The sequence below is a fragment of the Dunckerocampus dactyliophorus genome, chromosome 2 (assembly GCF_027744805.1).
Source record: "Dunckerocampus dactyliophorus isolate RoL2022-P2 chromosome 2, RoL_Ddac_1.1, whole genome shotgun sequence".
Lineage (NCBI taxonomy): Eukaryota > Metazoa > Chordata > Actinopteri > Syngnathiformes > Syngnathidae > Dunckerocampus > Dunckerocampus dactyliophorus.
Window position 1 is genome coordinate 30,896,550 of NC_072820.1, and position 12,427 is coordinate 30,908,976.

Here is a 12,427-nt window from a genome sequence, read left to right on the forward strand (position 1 = left end):
TTATTTCATGATTAATTGGAAAATGTGCCCATTGCTGAAACCTTTTTCATATGACTTTGGCTGCACTGGCTTTTGCATAATCATTTTCATTTATTGTATATTGGTAATGTTTGACGGCAAATGCTAACTGGACTAATACATGAACTGTGTCTTATGATCGCTTTGTAGCTATTTTGACTGACATATTACCGGTACTCAGGTTATGTACACAACTGTTGAGAAATTATGTGTCATTATCTTCATTGCCATATTGAATCAAATTGTGAATTATCAAATGATACCAACTACTTTGATTACTTGTAAGCTTTGAGACTGTCAATGTGTAATACTAATCATTATTAATATTTAGTATAGTAGTTTCAAAGTTTACCGGTTAGATTTTATATATATGTTATATTTTATCGTAAGAGGTAGATCATTTTGACTTGTGACTTGCATGGTGGAAAAGTGTGTGCATTCACTTCCCCTGTGGCTGCAGTGATATACCCCACAGTCTCCACTTGTATGCAGCGGCCCGGTTTCTCGGTACCCTGAGTCTCCCCTTGATTTTGTTTTTGTCTCGTTCTGTCTGATGCATTCAAGTGTGGTGTTTTTTTTTTTGTAGTTTTCGCATATTGTATGCCTCTAACTTTGTGGGAAGACGTACTCTTTTCCCAGTGCACAAAGCAATGTCCACAAAATCTCTGATGAGGTGTAATAGCCTTGTGTCCCAATACTCCCCCCTCTATATAGTATATTTGCTGATTAAAAAAAAAAATCACAAATCAGTTTTTTTTTCCTTCCCAGGAGAGCCCCAGCTTGTCTCTGGGACACGACGCCACGCGGCAGCTGCCCGCTCTGCTCTTCAGCTGCCAGGTGGGCGTTGGTCGGACCAACCTGGCCATGATCCTGGGCACGCTGGTGATGAACCAACTAAGGGGCGACTCACGGCCGTCGCCTCAGTAAGAGCACATTATTATTATCGTCATGACATCATATGAAACGTGTGACATTTTTTATGCAGAGTTGAGAACATGGCTGCGTCTCCAAATCCCAAACCAATTTTCCGCATCATCCAGTCTCTCATCACCAGGCTCCCAAACGGACAGCAAGTAATGGAAGAGGTGAATCCGTGATAGTATTTGTTGTTATTTGCCTTACATCCCGACATACGTGTTACCACATGCACGGGCTCCGCAATTTTTGGGAAAGTTGTTGGCTGTGGCCAGCACGTAGAGGCAGGAGGGTAACAGAGGGGTTGCAAGTGTGTCGTACTTATGGAGCAAGTGATTCGTGACACACACGTGCTTGCCGCTCACCATCTGTTGGTAGCTTTTAGATTGTGAGTGCGGCGTGCGTCTCTTGCGTGCTAGGTGCGCTTCATGTAAGACTGTCATATGTTTCACTCACTGGGGACGTACCGTGTGTGGGCATTGTCACTTCGATTGCAAGATGGGCGTACTGGCTTCCTATGGCTATCGTGAACGGGAGAACCAGAGTGTACAGCGGGAAGAGCCGCCCGCCGTGGCCGGGTAAGGTGCATTAATGTTGGATATGCTGTGTGAGCAGCCACCGTGCATCCACGGAGGTCGGGAGAACCAGAGTGTACACCTGGAGGAGTCGCCTGCCGCGGGAGGAGCCGCTGCCGTGGCCGATCAATGTACACAATGTACTTTTAAACTTGCGACACACACAAAGGTCACTCACTCCTCCTCTGCCTTGCCTTTGCGACCTGGCTGCGTGCAAGGTTTTCCTTCGTGCATGCAGAAAATAATTTGCATCCCCATTTTCTTCCTACGGACTTTGCGTGCTGTTTGGGGGTTTGAAAATCTGTGCGGGCCACGTGCGTGTCTCTTGCGATTTTCCCCATTTTTGCACGAAGCCAGCACGTAGGAGCACGTCCGGTAGGATGCATGGCCCACTTAAACTTTGGTGCAAAAGGCTAACTGTGTTTCTCCTCAAAGGTGGACCAGGCTATATCTTTGTGTTCGGAAATGCACAACATAAAAGCAGCAATATACGAGAACAAGAGCAAGCTGGAGGGGATTGGAGATGATTACCAGATTCAGGTTGGTGCTTTTGGGATGTTCCTCCATACAATCTACCAGTTCATCTTAACAGTACAGGAGTGACACATCAATCACGTCATAAGTTCATAGTCAATAATTAGGGGTGTGACAAAATGTCAATATATTGAACTATCGTGATAGTTAACCCTACGATGGATTATCTATGCACTCTCGCCGTGTATCTTTTTTTCCCCCATCATTATTAAAATACAGCCGCTATAAACGTCTTCCACCATTCTACTTCAATGAGTCACCATTCTACATGTCATCCAGAAAAATTAAAGAAAGCAGAAGAAGATAAAACAAACAAATGCCACCCTATGGCAGACTCGAGATACCCAACTCACAAGATGAGACGATAGATGAGATTGAGTCCACGAGACGAGATTTTAACATTAGTTTTAAGAAAAGTACAATGATAAAATATGACTGGACAAACTTTTATTTAGCCGAGTCACAAAACCATGCGGGGGGGGGGATTGAAATGCTTATTGTCCCACAAATTGGCGTTAAAAGATATCATTGTTTACCTTTTTGGAGACCAAATAAACCACTGTTGTTATAATATGTAATAATAATAATAATAATAAATTATAATTCCACTCTGTAAAGTGGCAGAATTGTCATTTGTGACATGAATTTTCTCAAAGGCAATTCATACTGTCTGTTATTATTATCTATTTTATTTCTGCAATGAGCTACGTTCCATAGTTGGCCTCTGGGCCGTAATTTGGACACCCATGCATGTTTCAGCAGGACGGCGGGTGCTGCCAGAGTGTCTGCTTCACAGTCAGAGGTGGAGATCCTGCATGTCGGAAACTTCACCTTTGTTGACCGCTTGTATTTAATTCCAGAATAAATGCATGATTCAAGAAACACTTCCTGCATTTAACTTTTGATGAGCACCCCTATTTGATAAATAACCTCCGGATCAAAATCTTAAGACCCGTTGAAAAATTGGTAGAATTTGTATTTTGTACATTTGGATCTTAATGAGGTTTTAAGTAGAGCTACAATATGCAAAAGCAAGAAGGGGGAGTGAGACAAAAAGCACTTTGAAAAAGTAATTTATTGAAAACAAACAAGCTATTTCAGGAAATATGCTTTTTGTCTCACTCCCCCTTCTTGTTTTTGCATATTGTAGCGCTACTTAAAACCTCATTAAGATCCAAATGTGCAAAATACAAATTCTAGCAATTTTTCAACTGGTCTTAAGATTTGGATCAGGAGTGTATGTATTCCCGGAGAATAATGAAAATCAATCATCTTCATCACTCGTTTGCTCCTCAGACACTCAAATGCTCCCTTATTAAAGTTGTGGCTTTTTATGACATCATGAAGGGAAAAAAGCCTCGTTCCTCGTGGACATATTGCTGTTTCTGCTAGATGATACCACCACACAATCTTGTAAAAAAAAAAAAAAAAAAAAAGGTTTCGCTACACGTTGTACAATAAAAATATTGTGGCACCTCTGAGACGTATTTTGAATTGGTGAAAAATAGTGTGACCTTTTAATGATCTCATAAAAGACGTGTGAACGAACCCACTATTAATCAGTTTTCTCTGTTGGCCTTCAGGGAAACAGCACCAAAGACTACTTCCTCAACAGAACCAGGCAGAGCTTGGAGCGCTACTTTTACTTGATTGTGTTTAACGCATACCTCCATGAGCAGGTGAGTGGGTGGCAGCAAATGACTCATTACTGATTGCAAAGTATTTCCTATCAGCTGCTAAAGTCATTGTCACACGTTGCAGCATCCTCTTGCCTTCGTGTCCAACTTCAGCCAGTGGATGTGCTGCCACACTTGGCTGTACCGCCTCTTGGCCCGTATGGACCTTTCCGAGCTGTCTGCACCACCCCAGCTGGTCACCAGAGGAGCCCGTGTCCTGGCGAGTATTTATTACCTTCAGCCGTTGGTCATTTTTATTTGCTTGTCTCTTAATTTTATGACAAGGTCCTTCACAGCCCTCATCTTAGCACAGTTTATGCTCATAATATCACGACTCTATACTTGTGATAATGCAACATTAATCTCATAAAATTAGGGCTTTTTTCTTGTAATGACAACTTTATTCTCATAAAATTTGTCCAGTAATCCCTCTTTTATCGCGGTTAATTGATTCCAGACCCAATTGCAATTAGTGCATTTCTGCGAAGTAGGATTCAATATTAATATTTGTGTAGTTATGGACTGTTTACAATCTTCTAAACAATCTCCTAAACACATTTTAACATTATTAGAGCCCTCAATACATGAAATAGCACTCCTATAGTCCCCTGTTCATTTGTATTACCCAATATAGTAGTATATACAGGTTGAGATGGTATTTCCTGCTGGACATTTTGCCTGTCGCACCTCCTCCAGTGCACTTTGGGTCAGATGCAGGATTGTCAGCTGGTGCCACCTTTCACTGATGTTTCGCCCCCTAGCCAGTACATCTCCAGGTGGGGGGGCAAGTGGCATCTTGGGACGTCTCCCTACCACTCCCTGCATCTAACCCTATTGGGGTGTCTTGACCCCATCTGCTATCTTTCCTCCTTAACCACAACCAGTAGCTTGCTTTTTCTGCCTCTTCTGCTAGCTCTTTGATTGCTCGCTGTAGTTTTGCCCCTGTTGTTCCTAGAGCGCGGAGAAGCTGGATCGCTGACCTGCCAACGAAGCCCCTGCACCCGACCTCCACTGGGTGGATGGATGCTGCCCACCCTGCCTCTTTGCACTCTGCTGCCAGCTCGGTGTACTTGAGCCGCTGGGTCTCGTGTGCAGATGGTATTCCCTCTTCCCACAGCACGGTTAACTCAATGATGAGGACCCGCTTGGCAGCTGTGGACCACATCACGATGTCTGGTCTTAGGGTTGATTACATAATCTCGCTTGGGAAGATGAGCTGCCTGTCCAGGTCGACATGCATTTCCCACGCCTTCCCAGGGGTTAGCAATGATCTTGCCTGACTGCCCTGCGGCTTTTCCTGGGTCTCCCCTGGTCGTACGAAGGAGATGCTAGTCGTTTGGCTGCTTGCTGTTGCGTTAGCAGCTGTTCTTCTTGTCTCCAGGTGCTCTGCCAACTTCCTCAGCACTTGATTGTGCCGCCATCTGAGACGTCCTTGTGACAGTGCCACTTTGCATGATGCCAGGATGTGTTGGAGGCCTACTTTGTCACTTTCACACAGCGAGCACCTGTCCTCACTCCCAAACCACGTGGAGAGGTTCTGAGGGCACGGGAGGGTGTCGTACGCTGCCCTGACCATGAAGCTGAGCCGTGCCTGTGGAGCTTGCCAGATGTCTTGCCAGGTTATGACCCTGTGGATGGTGTCCTTCCACCTGGTCCATGCCCCTTGCTTGCCCTGGGACACTGCTTTGATGAGATACTGCTCTTGTTCTGCTCGAGCCACTTCCTCCACAATCATGGCCCTTCTCTGCTGTCTTGAGGCTTTTGACCAGAATCTCATTGGTTCCCCAAAGCCGACTCCGGCCCGGCCTTCCTGCACTCTCCCAGTGATCTCTCTGTGTTGCAGCCTGCTGACAGCCTGATTAGTAGATATAATCAGAGAAAACAAGACATATTAGACTTAAATAAGATAACAGACTCACACGTTAGCAGTTCCTTGTTGTTTTTTCTGGGCAGAGTACTTTCAGCGTACTTCCTTGGAGCTTTAAACGGCTTTACACTCATATTACCCTATATAGTAGACAGAATAAGAGTAAAATAGAAAAGCACTCGGTGAGCGCAGACCTCCGCCGAGCGCCATAGTTCCTCCCATACTGTGATTTCCCATACGCTAAAAATGTTAGTCCTACATTTATTTTATGTACATATTTAGATTCTTTGACCATGAAAACATACCATTAGCAATTGGATTCATAATGATATTGATATTAGTTCAGTAGTTACTCACAAAATCGCATTTGCCGTCATGGCGGTTTGCTTCTGGATCTAGCTCCATAACTTTTGAAGACACAACAAATCTGTTGGCACACTCCAGATTCCACAGTGCTTTGACTGTAAATAATGGTGTTTGTTGCATGTTTATAGCTTCCTTTGTTGTCTTCCAAAGGTCCCCCTTTTTTTTTCAGATTCTGTGTCATCTATCCATTCCATTCGTACATTATAGCGATCTAATTTATCTTATTTCTTATGTATTGTGTAAAACTAAGACATGAATAACATCACATTAAAAGTACAAAATGAATGCCGACCCACCATCCACCAGTTCAAGTTCCAGCCAAGTTTTTCCAGAGAGATTATTACATGGCTGTTTGACGTGTGTGGTAAAAGGCAGTGTGCTAGCATGAATGAACTTGAGACAAATGTGCACATTAGCACTCAATAAGTCATCAAAACTTACCTTTATGCATTCCCACATAGTATCAGCATTTGACACCAAATATGAGGTAAAAGAAAAATGGTAAAAATATAGTAGTAGTCTATCTGTGCAGCATGAGATAAAGTTAGCACACCCACAATGGACATGCGTCAAGTGAGACGGGTGTAACAAGAGAGATTCAGGCCACTTTTCAAAATAAAACATAAAAAAATGAAATAATGGAAATTATTTTTTCTTTCTGTGCGGCCCGGTACCAAATGACCCACCGCGCGGTACGGGGCACGGTACGGGCCACAGCCCGGGGGTTGGGGACCACTGCCCTAGGGAACACTAGTGAGGAGTCTTGTGCCTGTCTCACTGAACGCCGACACCTAGTGGCCAATGTATAATACAGTACTCCATTCACGATTACAATGCTTCTTCTGCCTTTTATTTGTGTTTTAGTTCACTTAGTTAGATCATTTAGCCATTTTATTATGCTTGAAAATGCTTAATTGAGGCCAAGAATAAGTACAGTTTGTTTAAAGGGATCGTTTGGATTTTTTGACATGAAGTTGTATGACATCCCCATCAGCATTGTAGTCCATCAACAACGACTTACTCCCCACTTGGTCTCCTAAGTCCAGTTCTGGTCAGATTTCTGTGATGAAAAACATGTTCTGCTTAGTTGCTGCGGACAATTAAGTAAATAGTTTGGCTTCTCAAAACAATATGCATTCAAAAGATTAATACATTTGCATCACAGAAATGCCTTCTCAAAAAATCAGACCTCACAAAACGCTTGGCGTTATTTTTGTCTCCCGCCGTATCCCTGCACACTGTTGCCTTTGCATTCTTGTGTATGCTTGTGTATGTGACAAAGACGCTCTCATCTACTTTCGCGACAGAACTCCGTGGCCATCTTGTTTGCGTATGTGTTCCACAGCAGAAGAAGATGCGAGTGTTTTTGTCACATACACATGAACGCACTGTTCTCTCACAATATTACAACATTATACTCCATTATACTCCTAAGCTTCCAGGTAACTATTGGGACTAATTTTGTAAAATTCTGATTTTTTTAAATTTACCCTTTACCTTTGTAATATTTCAAATTTTGTCTGACAATATTACAAGGTTTTTTTTCCACTTTATTCTTTATTGACTTTTTCTCGGAATATTGACTTTTTTTCCCCATGTAATATTTATCATTTAGTGATGTAAGAACTTTTTTTTTTCCTTGTACTATACGGCCATATTCTTTTATCATTAGGACTTTATTGTCAATATTTTTACCTGCACCGAGTCCCGTCTCTGCATCCAGAGGTCATTGCCAACAAAACACCATGCCATGCTGTGACAGTTATTCCTAGTTCTTTTTGCTCATAAAATTATTATTTTCATAATAAAACTTCATTCCCATTACAAGTAATCAACCCCTGACTAATTGCAACAGAGTAGGCTACCAAATCTGAGCAAGCCTCGGCCAAGAGGAGAAGAATGCAGATTTGCCCTGTACACATCTAGTGCCCCACTGCGATCCAGTGTCATTTTCAAAGCACGATAGGACCCCTGTAAAAACAAAAAAGGGGGGAAAATTGAAATAGACATTCACGTGGGATTTAGAGTCAATTTGCAGTTTCCATTAAGCTGATTTTAACATTGAATCGAACCGTGCATTTTTCCTGTCTGGGCAGGTGGCTGATGAGTACCTGGCGCCCGATGTCCTCAGCACGGTGAAGGAGATGAAGGCGGTCAACTTCAGACGAGTGCCCAAGATGCCTGTTTACGGAATGGCGCAGCCGACATCAGAGGTGCAGCGTCAGAGCTGCTTGAATCCTCGCTAATAGCTGCTGAGGGTGTAGAGATAACGTTTATTCCTTGCCGTCGGTAGGCCACAGGAGCTGTGCTGGCCCACCTGATGGACGAGAAGAGGAAGCATAGCCACGTGTTGTGGGTCAACCTGCAGGAGGAGCTGGTCTTTGAAGGCAATGGCCAGATCTTCACCCAGAGGGAGCCGTCGCACTTGGATCAGCACATTCCCATCCCGTCTTCAGACCCACATGTCATCGAGGTGAAGAGAGGACAGTTCTCACCGTCAATTTTCAGGCGTCTCACTTTGACCTGCTTTTAGAAACTGGAGAGCTCCCTGAAGGATGAGATCATGCGAAGCCAGAAGTGGCTGGAGGTGACGCTGGAGCAGGAGAAGCTAATGAAGATGTTCAAAAGCATCTTGACGGTGAAGGAGATCTTCACACAGCACAAAAACTCCACGCAGGGTCTTGTGTACAAACGCATCCCTTTGCCAGACTGCGGTGCCCCCAGGGAGGAGGTAATTAAGTTCAGAGGGATGAAATTGTAAAAAAACAAACTGTAATAGGTAGGGATGTCCGATATTGACCTTTTTTCAGATATTGTGCGACTCTCAATTTCCGATTCCAGTATCAACCGTTACCGATATGTGTAACATCACATATGTTCTGTTGTGGAATTAACACCTATCTGTTGTGAAGCTCATGGATACAGCATCAGCATTAGCTTCTCAACTTGGCTGTAAACAACATTGTACAACTGTAAGCAAACATCTGAGGAATACTTGCAATTGGGCGTGGCAAAGCGTGGCTCGAGGAACTCCGCAAGTTTGGTGAATTCAACAGCATTGCATATTCTGCCGAGGAGTCTCCCCCTGCTTGCCGCTATTTCTGCGTTTGTTTACAGTCCTGCTATCTCCCTCACAATAACAACCCTTCACGTCCTGCCACCCCGAATACGATTATGCAAAGCATCGGCTCAAGCATGTGCTGCGCGTGGACTGTTATGGTGAGTGGGCTCGCTGCCGCATGCACACAGGGATAAACTCCTAAACTTTGCATAAAATACGCCCACAAATGTTGCTCAGATTGAAGTTACAGATGTCCGCCATCTCCTGGTGTAAATTATTAACTACATGAGGCATCATATTAGCAGCAAATTCAGCAAAGTTGCTTGCTTACGACTTTGGCACTTAAAGGTCTTAAATGGTTTTCATTACAAGGAAAAAAACCTGATACCGATATTGACCAATATTACATTTTTATGCCAATATCGGGCCGATAATATCGATGGGCCGCTGTTATCGGACATCCTTAGTGGTAGGTATACTACCAAGGATGCTACCATTCTGGGCTGAGAATCAGCACACTGATCAAGTAATAAATAAATGGGGGACAAATAATTGTTATTATAATCATTTATAGTGGGCAAAATTACAAATTACATCCAATTTGAATGTAATTTTGTTGTTAGAGCATAGAAAACCTGTTTACGACCTTGTAAATATGTTTTTTCACAGTACTAGTGCCCTTTAGACATGAATTAAGACCCCTATAGTCACCTTTACACTCGTATTACCCAATATAGTACACATAATAGAAAATAAGACATAAATGACTAATTTCTTGTGTGTTACTGTAAATGTGCTCTGGTGCAGGGGGAGCTGGGGGGGTGAACAAGAAGTGGTCCCGGGGGTTCAGAGTTGAGTTTTAGCTTGGTGTGGGTTACGACCGCAACAGTAGCCCGTGTTAGGCATTATTGTGCCTGTTGTGATGTAATTCAAACTTGCAATAAAATAAAATAAGACATTAGACATAAATATAGTAGACAAAATAGGAGAAAATAAGCCATTTTAGACATAAATAAAACTCCTGTCATAGGCAGTGTCACAGTAAATGTGTTCCCTGGGGAAACTTAGTGAGAGTCTAGTGCCTGTTTCACTAAACACGACACCTCGTGGCCAATGTACAATACTACAATCACAATTAGAATTCTTCTACCTTGTGTTTGTATTTTAGTCATTTAGTTAGTTAATTTATGCTTCAAAATGCTTTGGCCAAGAATAAGTACAATTTGCTTAAATGTGCATTTAAAAAAAAAACAATAATAGGCCACAAGGAAACAGCGACCATTTATGAATTTTTTAAAAAACATGATTGCGTGAAGGAGTGATGTTCATATATAGAATTTACAATATTATCATTATTCTTTTAAGGTGAAGTGTTTTTTATTAAATAATGGTAACATAAGTATGGTCTAGTGGTTAGCACGTTGGCCAACACAGTAACAGCCTGGAGATCGGGAAGACCTAGGTTCGATTCTCCCCTGGGCATTTCTGTGTGGAGTTTGCATGTTCTCCCCGTGTGCGTGTGGGTTTTCTCCGGGTACTCCGGTTTCCTCCCACATTCCAAAAAGATGCAGGTGAGGTTAATTGGAGACTCTAAATTGTCCATAGGTGTGAATGTGAGTGTGAATGGTTGTTTGTCTATATGTGCCATGCGATTGGCTGGCGACCAGTCCAGGTTGTACCCCGCCTGTTGCCCGAAGTCAGCTGGGATAGGCTCCAGCATGCCCCCGCGACCCTAATGAGGAAGAAGCGGTATAGAAAATGGATGGATGGGTAACTTAAGTATTGTACATCTACAGGATTTCGACAAGCTGTTGGACGCCATGAAGAGCGCCCTGGCAGAGGATTCACGTTCGGCCTTTGTCTTCAACTGCTCCAACGGCAAAGGCAGGACCACCACTGCCATGGTGGTCTCTGTGCTCACTCTGTGGCACTTCAATGTAAGACGCCTACACCCCCACACTCACATTTTTGCCAAATTGTACCAAAATGACTATTTTGTTGCCTGCAGGGGTTTCCGGAATTTACCGAAGATGAGATAGTGAGCGTCCCTGATGCCAAGTATACAAAAGGAGAGTTTCAGGTAGGTTTATATACACATGTACGTTTTTTGTTGTTATTTAACAAATAGTGGTAATGTACGTTTATGTGTGTGTTGTGATACACACAAGCAAGCCTGGACTGTGTTGTAGTGGACAGTTGTAGGGGGCAGGTTTCATGTGTGAACGCAAGTCATAATAAAAGCTTGATTTCAGTAACAGTAGTTTAAAAAAAAGCATATTTAAGCAAATTTGACTTATTCTTGCCCTAAATTAAGAATTTATTTAAATACTTATATATTTATAATAGTTATATATTTATATAAGTATTTATTTAAAAATAGCTAAATGAACTAAAATACAAATATAAAGCAGAAGAAGCTTTCCAATTGTGAATCTAGTACGGTGTTCTACATTGGCCACTAGGTGTCTGTGAGACAGGCACTAGACTTGTCACTAAGGTTCCCTAGTGAACACATTTATGTTTTATTAGGTTTTATTAGGAATCTTACATGGCTTATTTACTCTTTTTCTGTCTACTATATTGGGGTAATACTAGTGTAAAGCCATTTAAAGCCGCAAGGAAGTACCCTGGAAGTACGCTGTACAGAAAAAAACAACAAGGAACTGCTAACATGTGAGTCTGTTATCTTGTCTAATATGTTTTATTTTCTCTGATTATATCTACAAATATAGAATAAAGGAGTTTCAATTTATGTCTTGAGGTGTCTAATAATGTTAAAAAACGTACGTAGAACAGATTTTCTAAGAAATATTCCATTTATTAATATTGAATCCTACTTCGCAAAAATTCACTTATCGCGGTCGGGTCTGGAACCAATTAACCGCAACTAACGAGGCATCACTGTATTTGTATTAGGTAATGGTAATTGTTTCGTTTATTTTGAATACATACAAGTTACATTGGAATGAGTCACATAGAACCATTCACAGTTCCACATGTCCAAAAAGCAGTAGGAAGAAGCAGAGCTTATTTAAGCCTACCCCCCATCCGTTTCATATAAATTGCAAGGCATTTGTTCACTTCATGTATTCCATATGTACTGTAGTCTTTGGCAGTTTCAATACATAGGAAAATGATAAGGTTGTATAACAATGTGATAATAATAATGATAAATCAGCATAAATATATAATAATGATAACTGATTAAAGGTTCATTGTTGACAGAAACATAGTTGAATAATGAGTGAGTACAGACTACAGACAATAAAAATAAATAAAATAAAATAAATAATAAGAGTTAGTAGTCAGTGTAAGAGTGATTAGACATAGTATTGTACTGTATGTACACAGTGGTTCAGGACACGTCTTCCTTGTACTTAGTACAAGCAGTTGACGTTTACAGTTTTGCTCATTT

The 12,427-nt window shown here is 42.0% G+C and overlaps 1 protein-coding gene across 4 annotated transcripts in view; it reads left to right on the forward strand.

Annotated features, from left to right (window-relative positions):
- The window catches only part of pald1a (phosphatase domain containing paladin 1a), a 76,666-nt gene that overhangs the window by 24,516 nt on the left and 39,723 nt on the right, over positions 1–12,427 (forward strand). For 3 of the 4 annotated variants that reach the window (XM_054766621.1, XM_054766622.1, XM_054766620.1), the window contains exons 8-17: positions 787–941; positions 1,004–1,103; positions 1,944–2,048; positions 3,626–3,721; positions 3,804–3,938; positions 8,048–8,164; positions 8,245–8,424; positions 8,485–8,682; positions 10,809–10,949; positions 11,021–11,092. In XM_054766621.1, the coding sequence (XP_054622596.1) occupies positions 787–941; positions 1,004–1,103; positions 1,944–2,048; positions 3,626–3,721; positions 3,804–3,938; positions 8,048–8,164; positions 8,245–8,424; positions 8,485–8,682; positions 10,809–10,949; positions 11,021–11,092 (1,299 nt within the window). Of the gene's footprint in view, positions 1–786; positions 942–1,003; positions 1,104–1,943; positions 2,049–3,625; positions 3,722–3,803; positions 3,939–8,047; positions 8,165–8,244; positions 8,425–8,484; positions 8,683–8,863; positions 9,800–10,808; positions 10,950–11,020; positions 11,093–12,427 lie in introns of those variants that run through there. The other variant, XM_054766623.1, reaches the window with a different exon arrangement.